Raw genomic sequence first — 21,571 nt, forward strand, 5'->3', positions numbered from 1 at the left:
ACGCGAAAGGGCCCCTTATCCACCTCTCCTGTGTACTAGGAACACCTCCACTGGTGATCAGCCTTTGCCTGTGTTTGTCTTGTGGAGAAGCAGCAGCACCTTTTCAGGAGTGGGTTTTTTATTCAACAAGAAGTCCTGAAGGTTTTGGATGCGGTGCTTCAGGGATGTGGGCACTTTGAGAGCAGCATCACCCACAAACACAAACAACTGCCATCGATTTTTCTGTGAATAGCACAAAAAAAAAAAAAAAGAAAAACAAAGAGGAACAATAGCAACACAAAAAAATCTTGTCTATTGAACAATTCACTTTTCCAGTCTGTGGATACCGCTCTAACTAAGTACAGCACTTTGAGAATTGTTCACATCGGACGGACTGAAGAGGGAGGCAAGACCTGTGGACCGGGTTTTCCCTCGCAAGTCTGAATCGGCTCTCGCTGCTTATCCCGTGAAAAAAAACCAACCCTAAAGGATAACACGCTTGGACGTTTATTTCCCTAATTTCGCAGGAGGCTCTTTTTCACGCAAATTGTCCTAAATGTTTGGGATTCAGGAAACTATACCGCGGGGTGGGACGACGATGAAGGAGGAACCGCTGGGTGGACTGAACTCGGTCCGCTCCTGGATGCACACAGCTGGGGTGGTGGATGCAAACACAGCCGCCCAAAGGTACGCATGCCAAAAGCATCTGATTTTTCTCACGCATTCCCTCCTCATCATATCGACCCCTCAATCCCCTGAATACTCTGTATCAATTACGGTCTCCCAATAAATGCCCCCCCTTCGGCTTTCCCTTCTTTCATTACATCAGATTACCCATTATTGTGACAAATCAAGAAATCTCCCCCGTACTCAAGCGTGCTTCTGCATCTCCAATGTTTCCATCAGCTTCTCCATCATCTAGTATCCCCGGTGTCCGGTGCTTAACCGAGATGGTCTCTTGTTTTCTCCCCGCAGCGGTGTCGGCTTGGCACGGGCACATTATGAAAAGCAGCCCCCTTCCAACCTCAGAAAATCCAATTTTTTCCATTTCGTCCTGGCGCTGTATGACAGACAGGGTCAGCCCGTGGAGATCGAAAGGACAGCTTTTGTGGACTTTGTGGAGAAAGAAAAAGTAAGCGGTGTATTTTAGAAATACATGCACCCCTGTACATAATCAGCACATGTATCGAAATTATGTTCTCTGAAATGGCAATGGGGTTACTAAGGGGATGTCACGTGTTATATTGATTTTTTTAAAAACTCAATTCGTTGATGACAGAGAGTCGTTTTAACAACTAAAGCTGTTTCTCATCTTTTGCACAGAAACTATATATATATAAATATTTTTTTCTTTCCAACACACATACATGTGGTGCTGACGGCCAGTTGTTTTGTTGATGTTGATTTTCACAAACTGTTGTTTTCTGCAGGAACCAACCAGTGAAAAAACTAACAATGGGATACATTACAAACTACAGTTATTGTACAGCAACGGTGAGTTCAAGTCTCATTCATATTTTGCAAACACGTGCAAATATAGCAAACTTTAGTTCGTGTCTTAGCATGAAAACACACAATAATGACAAAAATGATAATAATAAAAAGCAGTGGGATGATTTTATCATTTTAATCACTGAGTTCTTTATATTTTTTATTGCATGTTACTAAACTTTTTTTTTTTGGGAGGGCTTTCTGTTTTTGTTTTGTTTTTTTTTAATTTATTGCCCACAATTCCTCATAATTCACAAGTGGTCCTCCTCTTCCTCTTCCTCTCTCCCCAGGCGTCAGAACAGAACAGGATCTTTACATACGGTTAATCGATTCCATGACGAAGCAGGTAAGCTGCTGTTACACTTGTTTCCTCGCACGGTGCAACCCTCTGCTCACATCCATGGTTCACTTGTGCAAAACCATAACACGCCGTGCAAATTGTCACCCCTGAGATCCAAAAACGGTTAAAAAAAAAAAAAAAAAAAAAGGATCAGCCAACAAAATGCAATTGTGGCGACAAAATAAAATCAAATTACCGGTGTAACCAGAAGAGACAGCTTCCATTTTGACTGTTTACGTTTGCTCATATCATATTGCAAGACTCCTAAAGTCATTCTTACTCTGCCAGAGTTGGGCTTCTTTGCAGGCTCAGTTTGCCCAACATTAAAATTTAAACACCACGTCTGCTCCATATGATCTGATTTGACTTTCGCTGCAAAGAGTCAGAGGTGACGCTCCAAACATGTTTTTAAAAAAAAAAATTAGCATCAAGTATTATATTTATAAATATAAATATGGATATTTTTTTTTTTGCTGAGGTGCATTTCACCCCATCTTCCTCCCAAACACTTGAGTGACTTTTAACCCAGAGCCCAGCGCACATAATGTTATTATTAGAAGTCTTAAGGCACACTCAAAGATTTTGTATGCGTTATTATAATTGGGGGAATAAAATCAGACGCTCTTGTTTCAGCTCTCCATCGCATGTTTTGTTATTAAATGAAGGGTTTAGGTAGAAGCCTGGTGAATAGAGCCGTGGAGCCTGGGCCACTGGTCACAGACAACATTCCTGCGCGAATGATCCGAGTCAATGACGCAGAACAAGCAATTTATGGATTTCTGTTTCTACAGCTGCAAATCGCCACATAAATCAAACCAATATAGATAATCGGCCGCTTCCCAGAAAAAAAAAAAGGTAGAGAAAAAAAATACCAGGTCAAGTAGGACAGCTTTTAAAAGCGAGATGGTGATGCGACCTGGTTCAGATATGTCACTTTTTTTTCAAAGTCACCCTCTTATATTGGACGTGGCTGAAAAATAAATCAGAAAATTATGAATGCCACCAAAACACGAATAGTAAGAAAGAACAACCTGCTTGTTCAGTTGCATTTTAGTTTTTTTGTTATTTGTCTTATTGATATTTAGTGGATAATGTGGTGCTTTGCCTGTGTTTGCACTTGGTGCCGGTTCAGCATACGAGGGAGTGAAGTGTCTATCCTTAGAAATGGAAGAAGGAGGGAGGGATCGAGGGAGGGAGAGAAGAGCGGCAGAACTGATAGCTCCACGCCATCTGTTTCAGCCAATGCTCAAAAATTACTCAACCGTACCGCCAGACACCGCTTTTTATCCACAGAAAGATCATTGTTAGCGGCTCAAAATAAACAACAGATTGCCCATTAACACTTTCCCCCAAATATCCCCAGATTATAAGCATATTGATGACACTTCTATTGGATCTCTCCTTATGAAAATCCCTCTGTCTCCCTCTCTTTCTCTGTCTGTCTGTCTGAGCCACAGGATATTATCTAGATTAATAAAAAAAAATACAATTTAATATTATTGTTATCATCATGATCTTTACCATTCATTTTGTAATTATACATATTTTATTATCATTACTGCCACTAGAAATATTGCTGTTGGTGTTATTATTAATGCTACTTCTTTCTGTATGTGTTTATTTAGATGTATGCCATTTGTCTTTATTTTAATGAATATAATTTATAAGAGTGGGGAGATTGCTGTGATTATCTTAACCATGTTTATCACTTAGCTTCTGCACCCATGTAATACATTTTGCTGCCCTGACATCATGTGTATTCATGCCCTGATTTATTTTGTCAAGTGCAAAAATAGCAGACACTTTGCTCTAATTATTTGTGAATTTACGTGAATTAATGTGTGTTCAAGTGATGAGTGTGTTCTCACTTTATTGTCGTGTCTCTCCCTTTCAAAGGCCATAGTTTATGAGGGCCAAGACAAGAATCCAGAAATGTGCAGAGTTCTTCTTACTCATGAAATTATGTGCAGGTAAGCATTATTTTTGCTCTGTCCGTTTTGCAGATCCAGGCAAAAAGTAATTCCCCCCCCCTTTCAATAAGTTTTGACACTCATGATGTGATGCAGCAATTCAGACTGTCCTGTGGTCCTTCAGCAGCCACAGAGAGAGAGAGAGAGAGAGAGAGAGAGAGAGAGAGCTGCTGTCATTTCTAACTTTGATATGATGTGACTCAACTTTGATATGAATATGACAGTGAGAATGCACTGACTGTCTTTTCCACTGAAGGGAAATTGAATGTATAATAAACAGTCAGTGACACTCTACACAACTTATGTTTTTTTAATTTGTACTTTGTTTATTTTTTTATATTTCAAGAATTGTATGTCATCATTTAAGCCTGCCCGAGACAACGTGTTTCCTGTTAAGTTATGCATAGACGTTGCATGCTATGTATCAGTTTTTTTTGTTTTTTTTTTCCTCTCCAGCTCTCGGTTGATCCCACCTGTCAACAATGATCAGCGAGCCTTTTAGCGTCATTTAACCACATAAATCTCAACCTCTCATATTGCGCTGCTATTCAGCGGTGTCATTGATACTAAAAGGAAAAACGCCTTTTGTTGTTATTGTTGAGCTCAGCATGAGCTTTGTGAACATTGAATTCGGATACTGTCGGTTAACCTCTCCTTTGTTGCACCGGTGCATTGTTCAAGTTACTGGTTGAGAGCAAGTGCAGCATGAGAGCTGAGAATGATTTGTCTTTTTCCATGCATAAACTCATCACTCACGCTCAATTTATACATGCATCCATCACTTATTTGTGACACGTTGAATATGCTGGTGCTCTAGAGGTAATATTTTTTTTGTCAAGAAGAAGTGCATTATGCTGCTGAATAAAGAACTACCTTAACTGCTGCGTATTATCAGATAAAAAGATATGCATAATAAGAACAGTTAAAATAAGAGCATTCTCTTAATGTCTTATTATTATATCTTATTTTCAGGCGTGTAATACTGCGAGAATTTGCATTACATTTGTGCTCTAATACTTTCGCAGCACCTTAGCCATAAAACACATCTCTATTATTTCTGCTGGAAAGTCATGTAAATCAGAAAAATTTAAATAATGTGTGGTTGACTGACAGTAGCTTTGCACAAAATCTTTGTTTTTCTTTCTGCACCATATGGCATAAATCAATCTTATTCACATATGTTTATATGTTTTCATTTCAACTGGAAGCTGGGATGATGTATTTGTTTATTTTTGCAGTTTTGATTCAAGTCCCAATCAAAGAAGTGAGAGGCAGCTAGCTATAAGCTTAGGGAGTAGATGGTTGAAACATGTGGTGGAAGATAGATTAGTGCTTTTGAGGCCATAATTGATAAATGCCCCGCAGAAATATTGGTTGAGGGTGGCACCTTGCATCTCCCTCAGAAATAGCAGCTTGGCAATTAGAGGTAAACAAAAGCTGAAGCTGTGAAAAGTGACTCCCCTGCCTCCTGGCCCAATCCCCACTCCCCTCCCCTCCAACACTAAGCCAAACAACACAACATGTTGTTTTCACCATTTTTATCAACCATCAGCATCAATGGAATGGATAGATTGAGTGAAGGAAATCTCATGGCAATTTTTTTTCTCCCCGATATCAAAACCACTCCAAGGCACTTAATAAATGTATGTGGCTTTGTGTGCATTATTTATTTATTTATTTTTATTTATTTAGCAAAGTATTGCTGGTCGTGAAAACCCTCTTTCTGTGTTCCTACAGCCGATGCTGTGACAAGAAAAGCTGTGGAAACAGGAACGAGACTCCATCAGACCCTGTGATCATTGACAGGTAGGCTGTGTGCTGCTTCCTCTGTGTTTGTGAACGGAGAACGAGTAAATGAATGAGTGAGTGTCTGAGTGACTAAACGGATGAGTGACTGAGTGGATGAGAAAGCACATGGATGAGCTTGTGAACAAATGAGTTCCCTCCCGGTGTGCCAGACGGCTCAGTTGGGCTGACTTGCATCTTATAGCCCACAGTGTGGGAACTGTGGGTGATTCTGTGTGAGCGGCTGAGGGGCGTCTTTCCCAGGTACCTGTGCACCGAGGGGCGGTCACCACCTGGATAGGGTTTGTTCAATCACAGGTGGTTCAATCACTAGAGGATCATGCTGGGAATACACCTAATTAGCTAAGGCAACTTCACATTTATTTGGCTGGCATCCCTTCTTTGTTTACGACAGTGATGCTTACACTGTCAATAGTTGTTTTTCATTGACTGTTTCCTTCTCTCAAGTTAGCTGTGAGCTAGATGCTATTAAAGTTTTGTTTTAGATGGGATAAACATTTTATGTCTGCTGTTTTGTTCTGCACCTTGAGGGAAGTTACATCTGCCACATTTATATTACCTCCATCACTTTCTAAAGAGGGAGAATAAATGGCCTTTCAGGCTTTGACATTTTTCGCACACTGTCAAACTATACATCCTGGTCAGTGTGAATATGTTTAGATACTTGTGTGCATGTGTGTGGTGGATATAGGGGTGAGGCGAGAGGCGGGGGCGGGGGGGGGGGGGGGGGAGGTAGTTTGATCGTCGATCTCAATGTAACTCTCACCACGTAGTAGGGAGAGACAGCAATGCTAATGTTTGACTAGCCGGAATCACTGTTTGCTTAGTGGAGAATGCCTGGTATCTGACAGAGGGGACAACTCTCTTATTAGTAATCAAATAGGGCTGAGCAGTTGTTGCTGCCACTCCACTCCAGCGGCTTCTCATGCATCAGGAAGTAGGAGCTGGCTGCCCTGGGAGCCTGGATGGATTACCAGAGCTACTGCTGTCTGAACTCAAACTCACACAGACACATTGGAGGCACACACACACACACACACACACACACTGCACACAAGGACACAAGCACGCAGACAGACAGACAGACACCCACACACACCCTCACACGCATGCACGCTGCTTATATGTTGTTTATGTTTTTGTGACAGTAACTGTGCATCATATACAAGAAAAGTGCTCAGGTGTTTAGCACAATGTCAGGATAGAGCGCTTTTATTTTCCGCTGCATCTGGCACCAAGTGAAATGCTTAATTTATTAGTCAAGCGCATTTGTCAGTGAGGGGACGATAGTGCGAGCATTAACATATAACTTGAGACGTCTTCTTTGCCTAATTTCCGCCGCTTTTATGTTTGCTTTGTGTCGCTCTGCTGCCTTTTACTGCTTAGAGTTTCGCACACCATTGTTCTTCAATCTGTGGGACAAAACATGTAACATAAGTACAATAAGCAAAATGAATGCATGGAGAATTAAAGTCAAGAAGAGGGGTGGGAAAAAAAGAACAGGGAAAAAAGAAGCGGATGGATATTGTAAGCTCAACTGGCTCAGGGAGGGCTCGGATTTTCATTGTGACGAGTCTGAATAGGAGTAGAGTATCCCTTTCCTTGCACAATGAGTGGCTCTGTTGAAACACAAAAGCATATGTTCCTCATTAGACCCTCCCATTGTCTCCATGTCGTAACTATGAGCCCGTCAGCTCACCCTAACAGACCCACACAGGTTCCCAGTGACCGAAGGAGGCTTGCAGAGAGGGGTGCTTGTGAAAGGTTGCAGGGTTTAGCAAGAGTTACGGACATGACCAGAGCACACTGTATGCTACGTAAGATTATTTACTGCAATTATTTTACTATTCCCGCTGTGCATATGGGTAAGCTTTTAGTTAAAGCTTCCATGTTTTACAGCCATTTCTGTTACATCTGTCATTTTCTCATGCACATCATTACAGGCACCTGTGCTGCGGTCGCTGCTGGCAGAAACTGATTATTTCCAATTGAGTAGAACATAGTTGAGTGACATAAACCTAGAGGAGAGGTTTGATTGTTGAATCAGGCATGTCTCATCTGTCTACAATTACAGTATGAAAACCAGCGAGCACTGCCACATTTCCTAGAGAAACAGTAGCATGGCCGAACCTTAAGAAACAGATTTGGAGTGAATCATTGATGGCGTTCATTCGCTGTAACATTTTCCCAGATGGTAAGAGGGGAAAGCGCACACAGCTAGCTGGCATCTAGCAAGACATTAACTGGCGTTCCCATGGATCTGGCATATCCAACGGAGTTTGGGAAACTTATCATTCCAAATGTGTCCTATTTTCCTGCGGTCAAGCCAGACATCTGTTTACCCTATTTTCTCTCAGAGTTTTGATACAGATTTTCACTCAGATTTTTGAAGAGGAAGGATTCTCTTTAAAAAAAAGTTGGTTAGATATAGGCCCAACAGCTGTCACAAAGTTTCAGCACTGCTTGGTCTTTAAATATTTCAGCACTTACATTTGATGCCTTTGCATTATTCATTCTCCTTTTTGGATGAAGAAAGGCCCTATTTTTGTTGCATTTGGGTGGGTTTATATGTGTTGTGACTCAAATTTCAATATCTTTTGGGAAAGTCAGTGCATATTACGCTCTACAAAAAAGTCTATTGTCTTTCAATAGCGGGAGCATACTTTTTTTTCTTCTAGAATCAATTCAGGAAAAAAAAAAAAAAATTCAAAGTCAGTCGGCGCTTACGTTAAATAAAAGAGGCAGTAAATTCATCTAGTGACTAATTGTAGCACCGTTTCTGTGACCGCATTACTTTGCAGTTCAGTGTAATCATCTCTCCCCTTTATGAATCCAGCAGTGCTACAGATGTCACATTTATAAGTTAATGGTGCCTTAAAGTAAGTGGGGGTGTAGGTTTATTCAGTCAGTAATTTGAGACTTTAGAATTACAGTGATGAGGTACCCAATATTATCTGATTAGATGATTTTCCCATTTACAGTGCATGTAGTGTATAGCCAAACATAACTCAATTTGCTATGAGTCTCCTGGTCTGGTATCTGTCTTCACTCTCTTGCATTTATTGACTCTGTCTTCTCTTGTGTGAAAGATTAGATACACTGTTCGGGCGTACACATGGATTTTGTAATAAGACAGCACATGTTGTTGAAAGAGGAGAGAAAACGACTCATTCTGCATCTCTGGGTTCAAAGGTCACCTTTTACTCTGAAAAGCTGGAGCAATTTATGCAAGTAAAATTGAGACAGACAGAGACTACGTTATCAATGTGTGTTCTGCCCATATATGAATTTTGAATTTAATGTATGTTCATACAGTTTAACATCCTGTGTCAATTTACCCTGCCATTCACAAACGGACTGTGGACCAGATCTAAACAAGTCAGCTCCATTTATTCCAGCGGCCACGGCACTCCCTTTCACTTCCTGTCACAAAGGTCAAAGAGCACTGACCTTTGGAGTGCAGCCCAGCCACTGAATAATTCATGACATTGACTTGTTTTTTCCCTTATTTTTCCCCTTGTCTCTTTTTTTTGGTCAGCACACATGGTTGTGCTGTGGGAGGCTTTTATTCATTTAGCTCATTTATAAAGGCCTCGCTGCACCTGTTCGTGTGTTAATGCAATTAAATTTTGGCCTAATGTAAATTTTGCTTAGCTTTCTGTTATGTCCCTCATTAGTGAGCCTGTATTTTCTAAATGACTTTGCGTTATCGTTCATTTGTGGAACACCTACGAGGTCATTTCCCAGAGTGCACTTGACTTGTTGTCAAGTTGTTTACCAGAAACAAAAGACGGCAGTCTTAGAACGTCTCACATGTGGTTCCCCCGGCCTTCTAAGAAACAAATCGGAAAATTTGTGTGCTCCCATCTGGTTTTTGCAAAACCGTGATTACCTCCAAAAGCTGAACAAATGCCAGTATTTATAAGGTCAGCCCTTTATGTGGAAATGTGATGTAAATGAGAATCAGCGAAAGGGGACATTAAACAAAATTAAATTCATTGTCTCCTTTAATGTCATTTACATTTTTGGCTAAGCCCTGGACTGTCAAAGAGGATTTCTAAAACCATTTTAATTGCACATCAGCATTGGAAAAGAGGGTGTGTTTTCACTGAGCGGCTGTCTTGATAACCTGCAAAGAGAAGTCTGTTTATGAAGTACCTAAATGACATGTTTTCACTGCATCTGCAGAGGGGCAATTAAGATGGCACTCGGTAGGTAGTGTTAATCTGGCATTGTGTTCCCACCATCCATAATGAAAATGATGCAGTGGATGGGGTCACTGTTGTTGTGATTGAGAGTTGATTGCTGCAGGTGTTCCTTCTGGATTTCTTGCATTATACCGCTGAGCTGTGGGACCTGCACTGCCATGTTTTTTTAAGCTTTACAGTGAGTCATTTAAAGCTGTTAACTTTTATAGGAAATGCTCTCTTTCTATATTTACACACGCATGCAAACACCTGTGTGCACCTTTTCATTTGTGGCTTAATAATATTTCCATCTCGGCTTTTTATTTATGGCTGCGTTCGGTGTAATTCATGTGACAGATGTGAGTTTTTGACGCCCATTGAGAAATGGGAGAATAAACTGGCCACCCCTGCCTAAGTCGACGTGATGTTTGAGTGAGGCCTGTCTCCTCTCGAGCCAGAGTAGGAAGAGCAGGAAGTGTTGAGAGCGAAAGCTGTACTTGGCAGCTCTCCTTTGGCTTGCACTTGCCGAAAAATGAAACCCAGACCCTCTCTGCAGCCCCAGAGCCAGAACCTCCTTCCCAGTGCTCCAACATCCAGGATTGGGTAATACTGTTCACTAAGCAAAACATTACCTCAAATTATTCTCGCCCTGTTTTCTATTCCCTCCTCCCTCATGTCGGTTTTATCGCAGTTTGTAAATGTCAAGACACGTACAAAGACGCACAGTATAAATGATATTTTCCAAATTATGCTCACATGTTTGGGTTCACATGAGTGGCGGCTGAACGTAACGTGGTGCCTGACATTCCCGAGGGAGACCCACCTCACTAGGGTAGGATTCCCCAGTGGCATCAGCTAATGGCAAGACTTGACAACAGCAGAGAAGCCGGGGGTGTTGTGTTTTACTAGCGCTGAGCAGGGGTGATGACTTTAACATGTGTGCAGAGAAAGACGGAGATGTTTGTGTGCCGTGTGTGCGTGCGTTCCGTGTGTGTCCCTGTGCGTGCACACACTCGCGATGATGTGTGTGGCTGCGCACTTGTGTGTGTGTGTGTGCTGTGCTAAAGAGAGAGGTGTGCAGTACGAAAGAGTGGTGCGGGCCAACAGAGCGACGGATTCGGCTCCAGCTTGACGGCAGTGAAAGACGAAACATGGTTCCACATGTGTTGAGAAAGAGCAGTCCATCTGTCCATGGAGACAACCCCTCCCCCCTTCACCACCCCCTTCTCTTTCCCCCTTTCCTTCTCTTCCTCTCCTTCTCTTGCTCTCTCCCCCCCCCCCACTCTTTACTCCCCTGGTTCACTGCTGACAGAAACAAGGCCAGAGCTGGGGTGATGGGATGAATGCAGGGCCAAGAGCAACACTGGACCTTGTATACACACACACACACACACACATGCACACACTCACACTCACACACACACACACACACACACATGTTGAAGAGAAACAAGAAAAGGTTAACAAAGATTTTTTTTACCGTGTATGTTGTTAAAGTTAACTATCTTCAGTTGAATTCACTGACTTAGTTTAATGCTGCGTTAATGTGATTTAAATCCGGCTGTGGAGCGATGTAAGGGATTTATTGTGATATTATGAAAGAAAACAACCCAGTGAGATTTATTCAGTTTTCCCTGACACACTGCCACAATAAGCCACCATGGTGAAAATCTTACATTATTGAAATTAAATCTGAAGTGAATAAAGCATGCCACTCTTTCTCAAATATTTAGCAGCTCTCCTTTATAATTAAACTTTGTAGCCGTTTTGAAGATGTTGTTTGGTTTCTTAAAGCATTAATGACGCAAGAGCTTTGTCAAACAGCTCCTGATTCTGTGAATCACATTTAGGTCACTCAGACCAGTGTTTTTTTAGCCATTTTTTCTATTGAAAAAGGGTCTCCTTTCTTTCTCTTGGCATGTTCTCACTCCCATTCAATCCTTATTAGGTTTCCCCTAATTGTCAAACAAACTGTTGGGTCAACCTCAGTCGTATCTGGCCGTAAAACAGCACATTAGGCCCTGGTGAGGGATATATGTGGTATTTCATCGGAGACGGAGTAATGCTGGGGTTTTATGGTTAAGTACCAGTTCACGCCCACGCCATTTGTTTCGCATTAGAGTGGAGGTTTTGTAAATCAGATCAATATGTTCGCTGAGATGTGATTCCTTGTCGGGATCTCCCGAGTCGTTCTTTCCTCAAGTATTTTTCTTAGGGGACTGGTTGTCGATGCACACTCCTCCACTCCCCCTCCCCTCCCATCCTTCCCTTATTCTCTACCTCTGTCAGTCCCTCCCTCCGTCTCCACCTCAATCTATTTCCATTTTCTGAATGTAGCAATTTGTAGTGTGACACAGGCAAGATTAGGATGGGAAGCAGTCTGAAGATTTCATCGGACATGGTCCTGCTCCCGCTGGTGTGAGGTCACAGGACAAAGATGGGGGAATTCAGGGATAGGGTCATCAGTTACCTCGGGGAAACGAGCTGGTCTGCTGGCTGCTCTGTTGGCCCCAGGGGTGCCTGGGATGTATCGGAGGAGAAGCCCCAGAGAAAGAGCCCTGAACCAGTGTCATTTATTAAAAGTGACAAGTTATTTCTAACTATAGCTCTGTTTTTATTGTTTTACAATGCTGTCATTTGGAACAGTGCCCCTCTCTTCAGGAATCACAAACAAGTGATGAATGAACGAGGTGACCTGCTTTTTTAACATACACATATACTCGGTGCACTTTGGCGACATTTGCGCAGTTAACTTATGTTATGTATTTTGTAGCCGTGCTTAAATTAAAGAAATGTGCAGGTTTAATAAAGATTGACCGTACGATAAGTGTAATGAAAATATTTCACCATTCACCAGTTTTCTCCAGGACATTTGTTCAGTAAATTAATAACAGCTTACAGTATGAATCTCAAGCTGACCCCCACATAATCAGTACCAGAAGTTCCACAGAACACGACCACACTGTGGTGTATGTGTGCATAGAGAGCAGAGCTTCTATTTTAATGTTTTAGTTGGTTGGACTTCTTTATTCTGGAGTTTCTTTATTAAAAAACATTACATTTATGGTAATAATGGAGTATTTACTCAATGTTTGACCAATGCTCTTTATTGAGGGTCACTGAGGTACTCTGCCCCCCTTCTTTTTTTTTTACTGCCTGCCCCAACTGCGTTAATGATATATGACAGAAATTTCCTTGAGCTGGTTCAGTGGCAAGAAAGGTCCTGGCTAGTCTATATCAATCCATCTGACTTATGTTCCCATGTCTTGAATTACCGCTTGATGGAAACCTGCTGTGGGCTTCTCTTGCCAATTGAAATCAGATCTCCTCCTCAGCCTGGTGTGATATTGATCCATATTCAACACCCAGGCAGCCGATCGATCAGTATTGATTTACAATAAAAAACACTCCTCTGCTTGTTCAGCACTGCGATCGATTCTTTAAAGCAAAGGGAAGAAAATATTTAAAAAGAAGAAAAACGGGATTGTGCTTTTTACCATGCAGTGACCAGCTGGAATATATGAAATGTGAGGAGATGTTTCATTTCATTAGAGGAGAATGAGTTTAAGTGACCAAACCTTGACCACAACGGCAACCAGCAACCACGTCCGCAGTGAACAATGATCCTCTGCCGCCATGTGAGACAAACCAGTAAAAATGGTTTAACGGGATGACACTTCTATAAGGACTCATTTATTGAAGGAGGTGTGTCTGTTTCTGAATTAGTGGCACATCTGCACCGCAATGGGGAGTGCTAAAACTGTCATATCAAATATATCTGAAAATTGAAATGGAATGCTAAAAGTGTTGTATCAAGCCAGAGCACTTTAGCTTGATTTCGGCGTGTTAACAGGATGACATGATTTCCTGTGGTTTTGATATTAATGTGTGTCTCGTTCTCTATCCCGTGTGTAAGCGCACACGCATGCCGGGGCCTCTGCGTCCCATACGGTCATCATTAGGGCCCGCACAATGCCGAGCACACTGGAACAGGCGAGGGCGACCCATTCAGCTCCAGTCCAGATTCACTTTTCTCCCTGTCACATCTTAGTCCTAATCTCTCGGACTTCCTCCCCTCTGCCAAATAACCGTTCCCATCCAGCAGGTCCCAGCATTGGCCCGGGCTGCCAACATCTGAAAGTTATTATCCCCAATCTCTGACATCCAGGAGTTTACAGTTATATAATGATGGGGAAAACCACATGTCCCCAGAGGCAGAGAACATTTTTGAGATGCCTCCCCATCTGTTTTGGGGGAGCTGCCCATTTTGGGCCAAACTCAGAATGGCAGGCAGGCAGATTTTTTTTTTTGTAATTTTTATTTTCTACCACTGGAACAGGCCAGTCTGGGAATCATTATATGGGGTGATAAAGCAAATCCAATTGGGTCAGCTTCTCCTCCACACAGTGCTGGTGGCACCAGCTCTCCCTGCCTCACTGCTCGTCCCTGACTGTGTAAGTGGTGGTTGTTTGTTTGTCCTAGAGAGGCTGGGCTGGGGGACTAATGCAAGCCCGGGGGCCAGCCAGGTCGGAGGCGACGGTAAACCCGAGCTGCCTGGTGTAGCAGTGCTCCCTCGCTGCTGGCTCGGCCTTGTTTGGACTGCAGCTCCGGTTTGCTTTCTTAGAGGGAAGCTGAGCCTCCGTAATCATTGAGCCTTTCGCTCGGGTGGGGAGCGCAGCCGAGACCAGAGGGAGTGATGACATAGGTCCGCAGAGGCCTGGCCTGGTCCACCCCTGCTGCTCTTAGCATATTTATTTTCTCTTCTCATTGTATGGTTTAAGTCACACCATATTATGTTCGGACCTTATGCACGTGCATAGGCACTCAGATGTGATGAGGTGCATGGCGTAAAGCTGTAGGCTTTGTTTTTACTAATAACGCCGGGGATTAGTGACTTGCTGACCTCAGTGTAATCTTTATTAGTCTGTTAACCTTATACTCTAGTTATGAAGCAGCCCTAACTGATGTGCGAGCAGTGACACAGACATGCAGTTCAGAACAACACAAAGGGGTAAACTAACCAAATTACATGCTATTATTAAATCAATATGTAACACATTACGCTGTGGTATGTGGAGCTGAATGTGTGTTTCTGCTAAAGCGTTCCAAAATCTTACAGATTTAGATAATTTAAGACCTCCATCTTGCCCCCTGAGCGCACCTCAAAAATGTTTTATTCAACATCACCACTCTGTTCTGTTTTGTTACGTTATTGAAATGGGTTGTCGATTCGAATAGAGTCAACCTGGTGGGCCAATCTCATTGTAGCCAGTGGAGAGTGAAAGCCATCTCTGCAGCATAGGCTCACCAGAACACACACAGAGATTGGACAAGGGGGGCAGTGAGAGCGAGAGTGCCTTCTCCAGATGGAGATCCCAGATATGGGGGAAAATGTCCGGGCCATTTTCCAGGGTTTCCATAATGGGAATCTACCCCTTGCTTGCTTATTAAGTTGTGCACACAAGGAGTGAGGAGAGAGATGGAGAGGAAAGGAGATAAGGGCAGGCGAGGCGAGAGATGGACAACCTGCGCGCCGTCACCTCTCTGTTGTAAGTGTCAAGCAGACCCTGTTGGAGAAATCACAGGTCATGTGGATAGATGATTGTCAAAGCACCGCATTGATATAAGGGCTTTCTTTTTTTCTCTTCTTTGAGCCGCGGAGGCGCATGATAAGATTTGTTTTTGTTTTCTGTTGGAGAAGGAGAAAGTATGACGTCCAGGTCAGGAAGGTCAGCTGGGGGGGTCACAGGGTCACAGCCTTTTTGGTACCTGAGTAACCTCACATGGCTAAGCCATTTCTCAGGCTCCCTGAAATGATGGTGGGTTGTGGCGGGGAGGGGGTAGGTTGAAGGGGTGGGCAGGAGAGTGATCTATCAGCGGCAGCAGCAGACATGCAGACAGAATGGCAGCTACTGCAGCTAAACAGAGTGAGACAGATAGGCAGAAGTCTCTCATACGTAACACCAGGAGCTTTAAGAAGACAGCACTGAGTGTTATGGATGCTTGACATTGACCTCTTATACAGAGATGGTGTATTTATCAAGGTTGTGGGACAATAGTGTATTTGTTTGTGAATTATTTAGTTCACTGGGTGAGATGCTACTTTCCTCACATAACACTTGCCACTTTTGTAAGATAACAACAATCTGTTTCTATTCTCCCTTTTGTGCGTCTTGTTAGATGTTTCCTACAAGGCTTCGAATTTAGGTGATCATATTTTGAACACTGTCAGTTCCATCAAGTCTAATCTACTTTAAAAAGAGAGGAGGAAAAAAAAAAGCTCTGAAGCTTACATTTTTCTCGAAGAGAAATATTTGTGTACAGATAGGCCTGTCATTCTGTGAAACAACATTCATGATTCTTTTATTGGTGCTCAGCCATCACCCCCTCTCTTCCTCTGTGGAAAAAAGGGCTAGTCTACAAAGTGGCTTTTTGCCGTTTGAGAGAAGTAAACTTCATCAGGTCGACGGCGAGGTGTGCTTCACATGTCACTCAGTCGAGCTCCCTCCTAATGAAATGCTGCATACAGATTTCTGCCTGCGGGCTCAGGGGGATAAGACCGTGGTAACAGAATGAAACAAACCCCTTCCCATTCCCTTCACTCACACACACAAACACACGCACATGCAAAAACATACACAGACAAACAGACATTCATCCAGCTGTACACATACACACACACTCTCTCTTGCTGGAGACCATCCATGTGAGGAGATCCAAATCTGCAATTTATTCAAATATTGATATTTCTACTTGTCAGGAGAAAGGTGCCTTGAAATTTCCTCTGAGTACTCCTGTCAAAAAAATAGCAGGAAATATGTCAGATAATTCATAAATGGAGTTCAGCGCTGCAAAGTCAGTTGGGAACAGCAAAAAATATATATGCTTGTCAATGAAGAATAGGAGCAATATTACAGAGCCTGCTGCTCATTCTTCCATCATGTCAAGCAAACAGCTTTTGCAGGCCCATAAGTGAATGTTTCATAGTCTGTGTGTGTATTTGTGTATATGCATGTATATTTGTATATGTCCTCATGTATGTACATGTGTATGTATATTTATGCATGCGAATGTGTGTGTGTGTGTGCTTTGGCTATGTTGTGACTCCTACTTAGATGTGTTTGTTATCTTTTTCCATCAAGACACCCCATTTCCCATCCCGAAGCAGCCAATGGGAAAGTGTCTTTTTTTTTTTTTTAAGCAGAGGTCCGTAACCGGACGCTGGCCTCCATGTGGTTTGAATTAGGGCCCCCGAAACTGTGAAGGACGCCTCGAATGACGTGAGGCACTTGCAGACCAAATTCCATTCTGCTGAATGGTGGAGAAAAGAGCTCTCCAGAATCCTCTGAGATTTTTTGGCTCAGGCCCGCCAGCGATTAAAACAGGGCGGAAACCAATAACTCAATGAATCATGGGGCAACGTCCCATGAAATCTCTCACTGCTCTGTCACACCCTCGTGCAAACCCAAATCAACTCGAACTCTGCTGATTAGTCTTTTTTCCAAAGTGAAAAAAAAAAAGAATTCGGACAAAAAGTCTTGTTCTTTTCTCCTGTTTATTGAACAGAACTTTCAACACTTTGAGCAGAAAAGGAACTCTCACTCTGCCTCCTCGCTCTGTAAGTTGCCTCCATTTTGACAAAGTGTGGGCTTCCTGATGATGCATCGCTTGACCATGTTGTGCCAAGGCAAGACAGAATAGGACTCCACATATCTCCGGCGGTCATGTGATGCCATAGTTCATAGCAGTTGATGAGATGCAGTTTGGCACAGCTTGGGACCCATCTGGGAGATGCAGATACGCGGACAGGAGAAGTATTTTACAGCAATGCATCTGTGCGCTTGAAGAGCTATTTAGCATATGCTGCTATACAAGAGAATTTGCCTTGCTGTTGCCAGCTGCAGATTAGTCTTCATTTCTCAAATATCCGACAGAACAGCTGATCCATAGTCGTAGACGGCTAGCATTGACCGAAATGATGTTTCATGTTAATGTAGCATGTTATTTCATATTTCGCTTAATTACTTTTGCATTATATTGAATTACTTTGTTAAAATAATACAAGAAAAGCAAAGTCTATTCCCAGTTTTTATTGTATCAATAATAACAATGTCAGGCAGTGCAGTAATGCTGCTGCCAGCACTGGTGGGTTTGTTTCTTTTAGCTCTAGCAGAAGTCAAAGCCCATGCTGCTGCTCTAACTCAAGTGGCTGATATGTTAGGCCATCTAGGGCATGGCAGGCGGTTGACAGTCCATGCAGCCTGTCTACCCACAGGACATCTCCACATAGTGTGTCCACAGTGGGGCCAGTGCTGTCATCTGGGCCCACTATGGACCACTGCTCTGCTGACAGTGAGAGGGTAAACGTTTACCACCTCAATCCCCCATTAACTCGGTGAAGGCGCTTCGATCCTCTGTGAAAATAATGATATTGATTGGAGCTTGGCTCTACAAACGAAATGGTTGCAACTAAAAGAGGGATGGGCCCTTGCATTAGAATATGGGATTTTCGAGGATAAAAGAGTGTTTGGATCTTGTTATATTTTTCCTCTCCTCCATCTCCCTCTAGCTTTCCCCCACCTCCTTGTCTCCTCTCTTTCTGCATTTTTATGTGTGTGCATGTAGTGTGAGAGCCTGCGTGTCTCCTAAGATTACCCTCCGCTATCCCCGCAATCAAACAACAAATGACAACATCATTGCTCAGGCCTTTCAAAATACGACACAAAAAGTGTGTTGTAGCTACATTAACTTGCAACAACCCCCTAATAGACCCTTGTGGGTTTTGTATCTCTCCGCCTCTCTCTCCTCTCTTCTCTCTGCAAGGCTGTCACATATCCACCCCCCTCACAGTGCGAGCCTCCGAGCCTCGGTGGAGATCAGGAGCTCCCTGTCGGAGGTGCTTTGTCACGTAGCCCAGGGAGCGTGGAACTCACCCAGAGCTGTTGAACAAACACAAGCACAGGGGCTGTCAATAGCAGCTCCACAAACTAATTGCCTGTCAAATGAACCACCCTCGTTAAGCTGCCCTCACACACACACACATACGCAAACACACACACACACGTGCATGCACTGTGACATTCATACGCTCACACACACACATGCGCACACACCCACACACACACAGAGCCGATTTGATTCAAAGAGTAGTGATACCTTGTTAGAAGAAAAGACACACGAGTGGCACTTCTCTGTTTGCCGTCTTGTTTCTGCAATCGTTACCAGCGTGTGTAGTGCAGTCACCGTGAGATTGCCATTTTGTTATTATTAAGGGGAACATAGCATTGTATAGAGTAGCTGATGTAATCCAACCACATCCCACACACCCTACAGTATATCAGCTGGCGTAATATTTCAGTTTTTAAAACCACTCATTAGATGGTAGCAGAGCTCCATACGCCAAATGTTATTGTTTTTGTGTTTGTTTTGCTTTTTTTTTTCTGTAGTCATTAGGCAGTAGCAGTGGAGTGCCCAGCGCCTTGTCTGGGTGCCTGTAACAGTGCTGTCGGATTGACACAGCTGGGGAGAGCAGCTTGAGGCTGCACGCTCAGGAATACACAGGGGTGTTCAAAGCCCCTCTCTGAATCCTGATCAGAGCGCTGCCCCGGCCAACTGATGGCCTATTAAATATACATGCGCAGAGGTCAGAGCTGGAGGTCCCGGCTTCCTCCCAGCCATGTGCACTTAAGCGGAAGGGCTGGGCAACAATAAAACCTCCTCTCGCTCCAGCGAGCTCTCCCCTGACACCCTCACCTCCAGTGTGTACGTCAAGTACAGTGCTCACCTAGTGCTATATTACAACTGCCTTTGTGAAAAGGCCAAATGATGCATTTTTTACATGGTTATTATATATTTATATTCAATAACACCAAGGACCACTCGCGTCTGTCTGTCTCTCGTTTTTTTTTTGGTTTTTTTATGTCACTGATAAATAGCCTTACTGGATACAAGCGTACCCAGAGTTTGAAGTGAGTCCGCAGCCCTCGTCTTTGTAGTTTACCAGGGATTGAGACAAGAAGGGAAGAGGAAGGACCCCATAATGGCCAGTCATGATTAACATATTCAGAGTGACACTCTCTCTGTGTTCGTTCGTTAAGCCCGGTCTGTCTGACTAATGAAGTGGAGCGGCAGTTTATCAATTAACCCAGCACTGAGCCATTTGTGCTGGGGATAACACTCGCGCTGGGTGTCACAGTGATCCAGTTTGGTGCCCTTTAACCTCTCTGAGTGTCCAGCAAGGCAGGACTGTGTGACAATGACAGCAAGGCACACAAGTCAACAACCGGAGATCCACTAAACAGGATTTGTTGCCGCTGTTGGCTGGCAAAATGCAGAGAAAAGGGTGTGGATTGATTGGGTAATAGGATCATGAAAAAAGATCTCCACAAACTAACATTGGGGGTTTTCAGCTTTCTCAGACTTCGCATAGATCATAGCAAACAACTTAGTGCTGTCTCTATTAAAACAAGCCCTCCCCTGCCATTATCTTTCCCCCCACTGCTCCTTCCTCCATTTCACATTGTTTGTGTTCATTAAGACATGGGCGACCTGCCTTATCCACACATCAGACCTAGCTCTCAAGAGTAATTGCGATGGTCTCGCAGAGGATAATGTGGTTTAAACTCAGTATAGCCTGTCTATTAGGAGAGACATGATGGCAACCACAAATAATAAAGAACTATTTATTCCTCTCTCTGTGACGCTAACTAGGTAACATATCAAACCAGCACCGCTAAGGGTCTCTCTTACTGTCAGATATGGCACCCTTCATCCATTCCCAATGGCCCTTGCCTCGACATCTCTGCTCTTCATTTTCTACATGAGCTTGGTCATAAATGCACACACACCTCATATATATTTGATAGTTAATATTTATCCTCGCTAGGGAAGTGCACTTTACATGTGGTAACATACGATTACCTGCAATTCTTATAGCAAAGAAACAAAATCGATATGGATATATAATTCATGACGGAGGGGCTATCAGTTTTTATGGCTCTCTATCCAGGCTCATTAAAGTTTTATCGTAATTGACTGCAAGCAGGAGTTTTTAAGGCATGTTTCTCCCTCACTTTCTACCTTTAATAATTAAGTAAAGTTTAATTGGTTGTATTTTGAAGCTCGTAGTGGATGATAGGAGTCTCCCAAATTCAAAACCATGAATTATAGAGTGATATGTTATGCATTAACCTGTCAGTTTGTTCATTTGTTAAGGCAGAAAAGTATGGTCCCAACCCCCCAAATCACAGCCAGAAATCGAATAACTGGCCAGGCCCTTCAAAAAATTCCTTTTTATGTCTTTCATTGCCGTGTTAATGTAGTGACATGATGCTGTCACTCAGAATGCTCCCATCAACCGCCAGCCCCGAATCGACTCCGCCGATTGGTGGTCAACTTGTTCTCTTGAAGGGAGATTGACAGACGGAAAATTGCACTCTCAGATTTCACCCTTCATTCGTTGCAGTTGTTCTTCCACTCGTCAACTCTCCGCCATGCCTGAGACAGACAGAGGCTTTATCCATTAGCTGTTGGGTTGGCGGGTGGGTGGGCAGATTGAGGCAGGATGGAGGAGGAGATGGGGGTAGGAAGACAATCCTACATTTGAGCACTCTGAGGGAAAATCAATCATGTCATCATAAGTGAGAAGTATGGATGAATTTCATCAGCTGGTTCCTGTCCTGTTCACGCCGCTGGCTTCCTGACTGGCCTGTCCCTCTGATTGGCATTCTCAATGACCCTTAAATCCGAAAAGGGAGAAGATTTTGAAAACACTTTAATAAGAGAAATCGGACAGTAGT

At 43.1% G+C, this 21,571-nt stretch overlaps 1 protein-coding gene across 3 annotated transcripts in view; it reads left to right on the forward strand.

The window, feature by feature from the left end:
• Window positions 1-535: 535 nt before the first annotated feature.
• LOC139210556 (transcription factor COE3) overlaps window positions 536-21,571 on the forward strand; it is a 65,624-nt gene continuing 44,588 nt past the window's right edge. For all 3 annotated transcript variants that reach the window (XM_070840601.1, XM_070840599.1, XM_070840602.1), the window contains exons 1-6: window positions 536-666; window positions 955-1,111; window positions 1,410-1,473; window positions 1,761-1,816; window positions 3,707-3,780; window positions 5,518-5,586. In XM_070840601.1, coding sequence (XP_070696702.1) covers window positions 536-666; window positions 955-1,111; window positions 1,410-1,473; window positions 1,761-1,816; window positions 3,707-3,780; window positions 5,518-5,586 — 551 coding nt within the window. The remainder of the gene's footprint in view (window positions 667-954; window positions 1,112-1,409; window positions 1,474-1,760; window positions 1,817-3,706; window positions 3,781-5,517; window positions 5,587-21,571) is intronic.

Source organism: Pempheris klunzingeri, chromosome 12, assembly GCF_042242105.1.
Source record: "Pempheris klunzingeri isolate RE-2024b chromosome 12, fPemKlu1.hap1, whole genome shotgun sequence".
In the NCBI taxonomy this organism is placed as follows: domain Eukaryota; kingdom Metazoa; phylum Chordata; class Actinopteri; order Acropomatiformes; family Pempheridae; genus Pempheris; species Pempheris klunzingeri.